The sequence below is a fragment of the Lissotriton vulgaris genome, chromosome 6 (genome assembly GCF_964263255.1).
Source record: "Lissotriton vulgaris chromosome 6, aLisVul1.2, whole genome shotgun sequence".
NCBI classification, from domain to species: domain Eukaryota; kingdom Metazoa; phylum Chordata; class Amphibia; order Caudata; family Salamandridae; genus Lissotriton; species Lissotriton vulgaris.
The window spans coordinates 1,841,581,555-1,841,593,759 of NC_141694.1; the positions used below are offsets into that span (position 1 = coordinate 1,841,581,555).

Genomic DNA, 12,205 nt, shown 5'->3' on the forward strand with positions numbered 1-12,205 from the left:
GGTATTAGGCATGTTTGCAATGGATCTTCCTGAAGGCCTAGAAGATCCCGTCCAGCCCTTTCCATTACTGCCAAGGCTGGCGGTGCAGAGTGATGATGTGTGTGTATAGCCTCAAATGGTGCTGCCAACAGTGTAAGGGTTCATCAAAAACAAAGGGATGAATGGAATGCTTGAATTCATCTCATCCTCTGATGATTGCTTGGACCGCATCCCGATTCATCAATTTTCACTCATCATGCTATGTCAGGTTCCACCAAGTCATATGCAAAGCATTCTTGACCCTGCTCCAATTGGATCAGTCCAGTCCGCACTTCCAAGCCAGGTCCTCCCCGAACTGGAACACACGCAACCCTGAACCAGTTTCGCCATTGCTAGGGGTCAACAGGTAAGTATAGCTTGGTTCCAGAGGCCGAGAGTCTGACTCACAATTTGACTTACGCACAGTAACGTTACGGGTGCAGAGCCTCTGCACTCATAGTGGAATCTCTGCTCTCGCGGAAGAATGCCCGCACTTGGGGCGGAATCTCCACATGGCGCACTGAAAAGCATTTGCTGCACTTTATGGATCCCCCTGTAGTCAAATCAAATCCGAGCCCACACCCTCATATCTTTGATACACCTAAATTCCTTTGTGATTAGAGCCCACAGTGGGCACAGAACTCACGTCTGGGCATACTCGTCACACTTAGGGCATAAAAAAGGGATGCACAGAGTGACTGAACTAACGTCAATCCTTTGGACCGCATCTCAATCCATCATTTTTTGCCCACCGTGCCACCTGTGTTTGGACAGAACTGACAGGCCAGGTCCTCCCTAAGCCTTAATCAGGGCATAATCGGTCCTGGGGTGCTTGTGTTCAGGGTCAGGGAGAGCCTGGATTAGCAGTTCAGACTGGACTGTTCCTATTGGAGCTGGATCCAAACTGGGCCAACTTGATGGGCGAAAAAAAATGGACTGGTATCCGGCTCAATGAATGAATGAAAGGAGTCTTATCCTGCGCGAACTTAGCCCAATGGGCGTCAAGGCGCCTACTTCATAAATACCAGCTCATATCCATGGCATAGCAATCCATCATTAATAGGCTCTGGAAAAGCACCACGTTTTTAAGGCCATTTTGAACAAATCCATTGAGGGTAGAGTTTTAATCTCAATTGGAATAGCATTCCAGAGCTGAGGGGCAACAACGGAAAAAGCCCTGGCTCCCCATCTAGTCAGCCTAAATCGAGGAACAACAAGTTGGAATAATCTCGCAGATCGGAGACGCCTTGTTGGGGAATAGCGGGTGAGTAGAGAGCTGATAGCACCCTTTGAGCCATCCGCGAGTGCTCTATACGTCAAACACAAAATTTTAAAAGAAATTCTGTGCTGGACAGGGAGCCAATGAAGATCCCTCTTCACGGTGGTGGCAGATGATGTCTTAGGAAGGGCTAAGACAAAACGCGCTGCAGCATTCTGCACGATTTGCAGTCGATGTATAAGGCCCTTGTTGGCCTCCATGTATAAGGAATTGCAGTAATCTAACCTGGAGCCAACAAGAGCGACTGCAATCTGTTTGCGCGCCTGAGGGGAGAGATAGCTACGGATTCTATTGAGTATCCTGATCACACCCCAGCAAGTGGCCACGGTCCGATTCACTTGTAGAGACATCGAGAGTGAAGTGTCAAAGACCACGCCGAGATTTCTGGCTGATTGGGAGGGGGTGGGGCAGGTGCCAAGAGAGGAAGGCCACCACTCACTCGACCAAACATCTTGGTCCTTCCCAAAGATCAGTACCTCTGTCTTGTCGCCATTCAGCTTCAGGGAGTTGATGATCATCCAATCTGCCACATGCTGCATGCATGACCTGAAGCTGAAGGCGGATGTCGGGACAGAGGAATAAGCCAGTGACACCATGATCTGGGTGTCATCGGCGTAAGATACCACCTCCATCCCCTGCGATCTTACAAGTCTAGCAAGGGGGGCCACGTAGATGTTAAACAGGGTCGGACTTAATGCCGACCCCTGTGGCACCCCGCAATGCAGTGACTTGGCAGGGGAGAGGTAGTCTCACAAGCAATTGCCAATGGCTGAAATGAATTCAAGCATTCCATCCATCACCTTGTTGTTGTAAGAGTTAGCATGCACTTGGCATTCTTTTGCATCTTGTCTTCTTTGGGAGGGGCTAGCAGTGCTGCAGCATCCATAACTCAAGGAGCGCAGGGAAGCTGCAGACCTCATTAAACTTCAGAGGTCAGTCTGTATGTTGCCTTTACTAATACGTCATGGTTTAGTAATACTGTCAGTGGTATCCACACATTTCATGCACTGCTGTGTCAGAGAAGCATGCTTCGACTAGGGAATCATGCAGCAACACGTTAGATTTTAAGGCCGGCCCGAAAGGTATCATGCAGTCTGCACTGGAGGGTTTGTAAGGCAGGGAGGGTCTTACAACAGAACATTTTTCCACGACTCCAATAACCCAACCTATGGAATCCGGGTTATCACCCTAGGTAGAAGCCGGGATCGAGCAGGCGCACACATGACCATTCTCCAAGGAGACTCGCTACACGCAATAACCATGGACCTGTTGGTGAACATCTAGGCAGCGCCTCATCCTGCATGTATGGTGAAATCCTGTAGTTCCAAGTTGTTTATGAAAATAAATGTTTAAGGTCCCCAGCAAAAATCGGGTGTCATTGTATTACATGTTGTAGGGCCAAGTTCTCCATCCATGTTATCAGCCTTGGCTGCTTTTGCTGTTGTCTTACGGTCAGGGGCCCATATCCTATCAAAAGACTTGTGAATCCATCTCTTATTTTAATTGGCTCTAGCAATCCCCAGCCAATGCGATGCCTTGAAGATTCACAGAACATCAATGGATTGGAAGGGACGCGGCGAACGGCATCTCCACCCCCCTGCCACTTCTGTTGGGTCATTTATTGGTTGCCTGGAAATTCATAATATGAAACTATAGCTCTCCTTAGGTCCATCTTGGTGGACAATGGGCAGATGGAAAGTGATGATTCCTACAACCTCCCTTGGAACTCACAGAATCCAGAAGCATGTTTTAAGGTTTGGTGGACAAATGTTCTCGCAGGCTTTGGATCAGTGACTTTATGGTACCGGAAACTGGAGTTGAGCCAAATTGCATTTTAATAATCGAAAGTGACAGCAGTGAGGAAGATGAACCAGAAAAATAAACATAAAACTACTTTATAAAGAAGGTACAGCAAGTTCTCCTTCTTTGCTATCATCAAATGGGAACACATTGCTTCAGGTTTTGACGGAGCTTTAGGTCACAGTGAAGGAGGCTACCTCAACCTGCTGAAAGATCCTTAATGTAGCATGAAGTGGGAGACTACATCCTACCAAAGGCTCAACACTGCAGAAAGATAGTCAAGAAGGTCCATCATTTCAAGGGCATCTAACCACACAAGACTGGAGGGGCCCCTACAAACCTTACCACGTTTGACAGACACAAGGGGATCTCCTGATAATCCCAGAGGGCCATCCACATCATTCATATGATACATTTACAGATAAAAGACAACGCGTTCCTCCTACCTGTGCTTCCGGAGACCGCGTATTCCGTTTCTGTTGTTTCCTAACCTCTGACCCGGACGAGGCCTGGAAATGACATGAGAGTGGAAGGAAGTGAAAAGACATGTCAGGGCCCAGCTTTGTGTCATGTGCCTGAACCACTCCTGAGAACTCCTAAGTTACCCAAAGCACATATTAAAATTACAGACACATCTGGCAGTACAACTAGCCACCTTAAATTATTAATTTTTTAAATAATCATACATAAACCTTATGGTGCAGCTCGTCTCATTACCAGTGTACCTACGTTCAATGACCAGCTAGCAATCTAAAATTATATGTGAGTCAAAAAAGTATAATAAATGTGTGCTTCATTAGTGTACTAAGTGCACATTTTTAATAGTTCATATGTCTGGAGTATTAGTATCAGCACAAAAAGTGTCATTAACAAGTCTAAAATAAACATTGACAATGCTAATAGATCTGGCTTAGAAATTAAAGTGCCTGTTGTATCATTGATGGAGTTAGGCACTCAATAAGTCATCATACCTGAGCTCTGTCACTCACGCACCCATTCATCCATCTGCAGACTCATCCTTGCATTCAACATTGGACACAACCACAATAAAACACACACAAGCTCAACAACATACGCAAGGCAAATTACAAGAATACAAATTGAAAAAAGAAAACATTGTGCTGTCTGAGCCGTGTTAAGGAGGCTGTAATGGGTGACCAGGCCCTGTTAGAACCCAGGTGGCATATCCTTAGGGTGACCAGATTCTCAAAACAAAAAATGGGGACAGGTCATAGACATAGAAGTAGGACTACGGTTTGCAGTAACCATCGACATAAAAGTAGGATTATTTGACAGCTGTCATAGACATAGAAAAGGGACAACAACGAGAGCTCCCTCCACAGACCGAGATGAAGCATTACAGACAACAAATCTGAGGTCTTTTATTGGCACCCCTCTAACTTTACACAGCAGCATTAGTACTTCCTATTACATTTACACTTTTAAGGACTACAGCATATATTTGCCAAAAATCAATAAAACATCACAGGCTAGCAAATGCCAGTGCAAAGAGAGCATGCGCGTGCATGCTCAACTGGAACAATGAACAAGCATTGGAAATGCAATAGGTCTCGCATTAGGAAAGTTTGAGCTATTGGTATTGTAAATGACACTTTTTTTTATTTATGTGTTGGTTTTGAAAGTAGCAAAATTAAGAGCTTTGTCAGTTACAATGTCAATAGTTTTAACTTTTGCAAATGTGACACCTATAGCATTTGTAATGCAATGTGTGTTGTATTTACGTGACTTAGATGTATTGATATTACAAATAACAATGGCTTTTAATTTTGTAAATAATTAATACTTAAATAAAAGTTATTGTAATTTATAATGGCAATAGCTTAAACGTTTGTAAATAACTTTTGTGAAGATTATGTTCAGTGTATTTTATTGTGACGACAATCCAAGAACATTGCATTTGCACCTACACACACAGAGCCACACACATGTAGATGTGGTGGTGGTGGATCTGGGGGATATGGTGGTGGTGGATGTGGTGGTGGATGTGGTGGTGGTGGTGGATGTGGTGGTGGATGTGGTGGTGGTGGTGGATGTGGTGGTGATGGTGGTGGATGTGGGGGTGGATGTGGGGGTGGTGGTGGATGTGGTGGTGGTGGTGGTGGTGGTGGTGGAGGTGGTGGTGGTGGTGGTGAAGGTGGTGGTGGTGGTGAAGGTGGTGGTGGTGGTGGAGGTGGTCGATGTGGTGTTGATGTGGTGGATGTGGTGGTGGTGGATGTGGTGGTTGTGGATGTGGTGAAAGTGGTGGTGGATGTGGTGGTGGAAGTGATGGTGGTGGGTGTGGTGGATGCGGTGGTGGATGCGGTGGTGAATGTGGTGGTGGTGGATGCTGTGGTGGATGAGGTAGTGGATGAGGTGTTGGTGGATGCGGTGATGGATGTGGTGGTGGTGGTGGATGTGGTGGTGGTGGATGTGGTGGTGGTGGTGGATGTGGTGGTGGTGGTGGATGTGGTGGTGGTGGTGGAGGCGGTGGTGGTGGATGCGGTGGAAGTGGTGTATGTGGTGGTGGATGTGGTGGTGGATGTCATGGTGGATGTGAAGGTGATGGATGTGATGTGGATGTGGTGGATGTGGTGGTGGATGTGATGGTGGATGTGGTGGTGATGGTGGATGTGGTGGTGGGGTGGATGTGGTGGATGTGGTGGTTGTGGATGTGGTGGTGGATGAGGTGGTGGATGCGTTGGTGGATGAGGTGGTGGATGAGGTGGTGGATGAGGTGGTGGATGAGGTGGTGGATGAGGTGGTGGATGTCGTGGTGGTGGATGCAGTGGTGGTGGATGCGGTGGTGGATGCGGTGGTGGTGGTAGTGGTGGATGGGGTGGTGGTTGTAGTGGATGTGGTGGTGGGTGTGGTGGTGGTGGGTGTGGTGGTGGGTGTGGTGGTGGGTGTGGTGGTGGTGGGTGTGGTGGTGGTGGTGGTGGATGCGGTGGTGGTGGATGCGGTGGTGGTGGATGTGTTGGTGGTGGATGTGGTGGTGGCTGTGGATGTCATGGTGGATGTGGAGGTGATGGTGGATGTGTTGGTGGATGTGGTGGATGTGGTGGTGGTGGTGGATGTGGTGGTGGATGCGGTGGTGAGGTGGTGGTGGATGTGTTGGTGGTGGATGTGGTGGTGGCTGTGGATGTCATGGTGGATGTGGAGGTGATGGTGGATGTGTTGGTGGATGTGGTGGATGTGGTGGTGGTGGTGGATGTGGTGGTGGATGCGGTGGTGAAGTGGTGGTGGATGTGGTGGTGGTGGATGTGGCGGTGGATGTGATGGTGGATGTGGTGGTGGATGTGGTGGTGGTGGTGGATTTGATGGTGGATGTGATGGTGGATGTGGTGGTGATGGTGGATGTGGTGGTGGATGCGGTGGTGGTGGTAGTGGTGGATGGGGTGGTGGTTGTAGTGGATGTGGTGGTGGGTGTGGTGGTAGTGGGTGTGGTGGTGGGTGGTGTGGTGGTGGTGGTGGTGGATGCGGTGGTGGTGGATGCGGTGGTGGTGGATGTGTTGGTGGTGGATGTGGTGGTGGCTGTGGTGGTGGATGTCATGGTGGATGTGGAGGTGATGGTGGATGTGTTGGTGGATGTGGTGGTGGTGGTGGTGGATGTGATGGTGGATGTGGTGTTGATGGTGAATGTGGTGGTGGATGCGGTGGTGGTGGGTGTGGTGGATGGGGTGGTGGTTGTAGTGGATGTGGTGGTGGATGTAGTGGTGGTGGTGGATATGGTGGTGGTGGATGCGGTGGTGGTGGATGCGGTGGTGGTGGATGTGGTGGTGGCTGTGGCGGTGGATGTCATGGTGGATGTGGAGGTGATGGTGGATGTGTTGGTGGATGTGGTGGTGGTGGTGGATGTGGTGGTGGTGGTGGATGCGGTGGTGGTGGTGGATGCGGTGGTGGTGGTAGTGGTGGATGGGGTGGTGATTGTAGTGGATGTGGTGGTGGATGTAGTGGTGGTGGGTGTGGTGGTGGATGTGGTGGTGGTGGATGCGTTGGTGGATGCGGTGGTGGATGAGGTGGTGGATGAGGTGGTGGATGAGGTGGTGGATGTGGTGGTGGTGGATGCAGTGGTGGATGTGGTGGTGGTGGATGTGGTGGTGGTGGAAGTGGTGGATGTGGTTGTGGATGTGGTGGATGTGGTGGTGGATGCGGTGGATGTGGTGGTGGTGGTGGATGTGGTGGTGGATGCGGTGGTGAAGTGGTGGTGGATGTGGTGGATGTGGTGGTGGATGTGGTGGTGGATGTCATGGTGGATGTGATGGTGGATGTGGTGGTGGATGTGGTGGTGGATTTAATGGTGGATGTGATGGTGGATGTGGTGGTGATGGTGGATGTGGTGGTGGATGTGGCGGTGGATGCGGTGGATGTGGTGGTGGTGGATGTGGTGGATGCGGCGGTGGTGGTGGATGCGGTGGTGGTGGTAGTGGTTGTTTGGGGTGGTGGTTGTAGTGGATATGGTGGTGGATGTAGTGGTGGTGGGTGTGGTGGTGGTGGTGGATGCAGTGGTGGTGGATGTGGTGGTGGTGGATGTGGTGGTGGTGGATGTGGTGGGGGATGTCATGGTGGATGTGGAGGTGATGGTGGATGTGTTGGTGGATGTGGTGGTGGATGTGGTGGTGGTGGTGGATGTGGTGTTGATGGTGGATGTGGTGGTGGATCCGGTGGATGTGGTGATGGTGGATGCGGTGGTGGTGGTGGATGCGGTGGTGGTGGTGGATGCGGTGGTGGTGGTGGTGGATGCGGTGGTGGTGGATGTGGTGGTGGTGGATGTGGTGGTCGATGTGGCTGTGGATGTCATGGTGGATGTGGAGGTGATGGTGGATGTGGTGGTGGATGTGGTGGTGATGGTGGATGCGGTGGTGGTGGATGCGGTGGATGTGGTGATGGTGGATGCGGTGGTGGTGGTGGATGCGGCGTTCCAACCCGTCACACAGCTAGTACTTGTGGTTTAGAACAACAGACATATGAACTTCGATTATTTCAAAAGCCAATTTCCAACATGAAAATATTACCTTGTCTGACACCGACTCTTCTCACTGTGGTAAGTGTAATGCCGATAGTTAAGCAGCGCGCAGGCTCCTGTGATCATTGTTGAGCACGTTTGGCACACCTTATCAATAAAATACACTAAGAGTGTCGTGGCTGACCAACTGCCCGACACAACAGTAAGGGCACATAGTTAACTGAATATCCTAAAGTGAATATGATTGTCATCAGCGTAAATATGTTAGCCCAGATTGAAGCTATTGATCATGTTTAAGACTGGTATAATGTAGGCATTTAAGAGAGTGGGGTTACATCATGGTGCCCGCGGAGGCAGCACACACAGCCTTGTGACACGAGAAACCAGGAGAAACACGAGAGATGGCCTGCGGCCCGCAAAGTGAAAGTACGGCCGGCTGAGGGCATTGCTGTGGGGAGGGGGGATGAGAAATGCGACACGGCGGGCAGGACAGGGGGCGGAGCGGGGAGAGCGGCATGAGGGTGTGAAGCAGCAGGGGAGGAGTGCTGTAAAGGGTTGGAGGTTTGCAGAATCCAGTGTAACTAGTAAACTAAGCACTGGAGTCTGACCGGTTGCTTTGAAAATAGTAAAATAAGTGCTGGAGACAGATTTCAGTGTAAGTGATAAGCTAAGTGTTGGAATGTGAACATTTTCCATAAGTGACGGAGGGCATTGCTGTGGGGAGGAGAAATGCGACATGGCGGGCAGGGGAGGGTGCGGAGCGGGGGTGTGGGAGGAGGGAGAGCGATGCGGCGTTCCAACCCGTCAATAAAATACACTGAGAGTGTTGTGGCTGACCAACTGCCCGACACAACAGTAAGGGCACATAGTTAACTGAATATCCTAAAGTGAATATGATTATCATCAGCGTAAATATGTTAGCCCAGATTGAAGCTATTGATCATGTTTAAGACTGGTATAATGTAGGCATTTAAGAGAGTGGGGTTACATCATGGTGCCCGCGGAGGCAGCACACACAGCCTGGTGACACGAGAGACAAGGAGAAACACGGCCGTCAAAGTGAAAGTAAGGCCGGCTGAGGGCATTGCTGTGGGGAGGGGGGGGGATGAGAAAGCGACACGGCGGGCAGGGGAGGGGGCGGAGCGGGGAGAGCGGCATGAGGGTGTGAAGCAGCAGGGGAGGAGTGCTGCTGGCGATTGACTGGCGATTTGATGATGTGCACGCACATTTTAGGTCAATGCGCTTGCGCATTGACCTAAAAGCGCATGGGCACAGCATCAAATCGCCAGTCAATCGCCAGTCTAGGTAAAGCTTATTTAAGCCCCTATAGAGCTTCGCCAGCTATGCGCATGCGCACAGCAGGCGAGCCCTAAAAACAGGGACATTTCTGTGTTTACCTGGGACACTGGTTGAAAACGGGGACATTTGAGTCACTTGGAGAAAAGTGTCGGGACACGGGGACACTTCTCCAAAAACGGGGACCGTCCTGGGAAAACGGGGACGTCTGGTCACCCTACATATCCTTGGCGTCACTGGAGAAATCACGTGGCTGCAATGGGCCAAGTTGTGGCTAGCAGGGGGGGTTCAAAAGAGGAACATTGCACGAGCATGGGGGGCGGTGGAACCACCGACAGTGGCAGCTTGGATATGCGATATGGACTGGTGCCATAATGCGGAGCGGGTGGTATACCAAAGTCGTGGGTGCCCTCGTAAGTGGGAGAAAATAGGGGGGGGGCTGGACTTTGTATAGAGGTCTGTGATAATAGCCCTGGGGCAGGAGGCAATGGGCTAACTTGGGAAAGTGTCCCGCTATATTTAACTGGGCTGAGTGCTGAACGGTGTAAATTGTACCTTAGTGTTATATGCTACAGCGTCTTCTAACTGGCATGTCTTTTACATCTCGTGTATTTGTATCTTGAGAATTGTTTGTATCTGAAGCTTGTTTTCTGTTTTAATACAAAGATTTTTTTTTAAATCACATCCTGTACAACTTCTATCCCCACCGTTGGTCTGAGTGGGTCACCACCACAAAAACACTCGCTACAATGCTAATCTGAGAGATTCCATGTAACAAAATACCTGCCAACAGGCTTTGACACAGTGTAATAGTATTCCATCCTTTAAAGTCTATTGCCTTTAGCATATGTTTTTCACAATATGTAAATTGTGCCTACTGGCTTTATATTAAGATTTCATAATAAACAGATCAAATCTATGGAATCTGACATAACTTTTCCCAATGAACCGATAAGGGCTATAGCCTTTAATTATGGCATGCCACCAACACAGGAAGATTCAGATGCACATAAACTGCCATTCATTGTGCATGCAGTGAAAATACAAGTATGGGGCGTGGTCTGACTGGCGATGCCGTGAGACGTGTCCCTTGGGAGCTCCGGTCCTCCGCCACCATTTTAAGCTATTACAGCGGAGCTGAGGTGCGAAAACTGTCACCCCGGGGGGGTGGACACTGACCGCAGTAACCAGGCGACCTTGCGGGGCAGTGACTTTTCAGATTGCAACGTCCCCCTGGGCAGATGGCAGAGGCTGCATAGTGGCTCTGAGGCGGGAGCCGCCATTTTGTGCGCTTCGTGGTGGAGCCCGTCCTGAAGGACTGGGTTTTTATTACTACCCAGCGGTGCAAGGGGACAACACCTGAAACCTTCGTGGGTTACCTGTTCCGGCGTACAAATAACAGAGACACGGGACACTTCCTTCGGCGTCAAAGATTCGAGGTTTATTACTGCAGGGAACACAGAAGTCACGAGAAGTACATAACGTAGGTTCACGTAGCCTGATTCAATTTGCTACTGTGGATCGCTCCTTTTATACAGTTTTCACCCATAGGTTAACATGGTGCACAAAGGTTTACAACTTAGTTCCCATAATTAACCCCAAGAGGGGTCGCTTTGATACATTCAAGGTCCGGAACATAAGTACGAAACATTTGGTGGTTCCCAACTGTAAAAACCCATCTTCCCACCATTAGTACATTCCAATCGGCAATAAACAGATCGAAGAAGGGGCAAGGACAGGTGCAGAGGAAGGCAGAAACAGTGGGGAGATCGGAAAGGGTGTAAAAAGGGTGGTGTCGGGAAACACGAGCTGCAGGCATCAAAGGGACGTGCCTAATGAGATGCACGGCTAAGACAATAGACCGGCACGGCAAGATGAGCCTCGAGCGGGGCCATCTGCCTTACAGTATCATCCCCCTCATCATAAAGACTCTCTCAAAGAAAACGTGTCTTCCGCAAGAGTCGTGGGAATCCCAGGGTCGCGAAGCGGACAGCGTCCGTTCGCTGGCTACTTGAGGGCAAGAAACAAAATGGATGCCATATCTAAGATGGAACCCGTGGGCTCGGAATAAGAAACCCACGAAACAAACGAACGGTTTAGATTAGCGCAGCGAAACTACGCACACCCACTAAACTCGTCATTTGCGGTTCATAGATACCAGACTCGACCATATTCGTACGAGTCAGAAACATCACTTACAATCGTCACGGAACCTCAGACGCTCCTTTTGCCCTCATGTAGGCAAGCACTAGTCAGAATCATACTCGATATTCATCAGACCATCCAGATGTTGCTGCAACATAATTCTGTCCATCCGAGTTCCTTTGGTAACAGGCGGCTGTCTTATACACGTTGTAGCACAGAGGCCACATAAGGCAGGACCACACTGCACACAAAGGCAGCACGTGAACAGAAACGCTACAACAACTCCGGTGATCATCAGAATCTTCCAACCCCAAGTCGACATCAGGCCCCAAAACCACCCAAGCAGCGTCCAATCCCCTACGTCCACGTGTATGGACTCAGAGATTTTATGCAACTTTGAGATGGCTTGATAGACAGTCGGAGCGTTATCTGGGATGAAAATGCAGCAGCTCGAATGGATGACCTTACATACTCCACCTCGATCTGCTAAGACCACGTCTAAAACCATACGGTTTTGTAACGTCATAAGCCTATCCGCCTGAAGCTCTGTGGTGATATTACCAAGGGCACTGGCAGTGATATTAGCTGTCGATTCTACCACTCGGGTCAATTGTCTCAGGTTCCTACTATTAACCATAGGTCCCCAAAACGGGAGGAAACCCTTGAAAAAGTCTCCTGCCTCTTGACCGGCAGTGTCCTCTTCG

General features: G+C 49.8%; 1 protein-coding gene across 1 annotated transcript in view; it reads right to left on the reverse strand.

Moving 5' to 3' along the window:
* LOC147709613 (cGMP-dependent protein kinase 2-like) overlaps positions 1-12,205 on the reverse strand; it is a 289,096-nt gene that overhangs the window by 22,560 nt on the left and 254,331 nt on the right. The window contains exon 19 of the mRNA XM_086928129.1: positions 3,544-3,606. Within this exon, the coding sequence (XP_086784255.1) occupies positions 3,544-3,606 (63 nt within the window). The remainder of the gene's footprint in view (positions 1-3,543; positions 3,607-12,205) is intronic.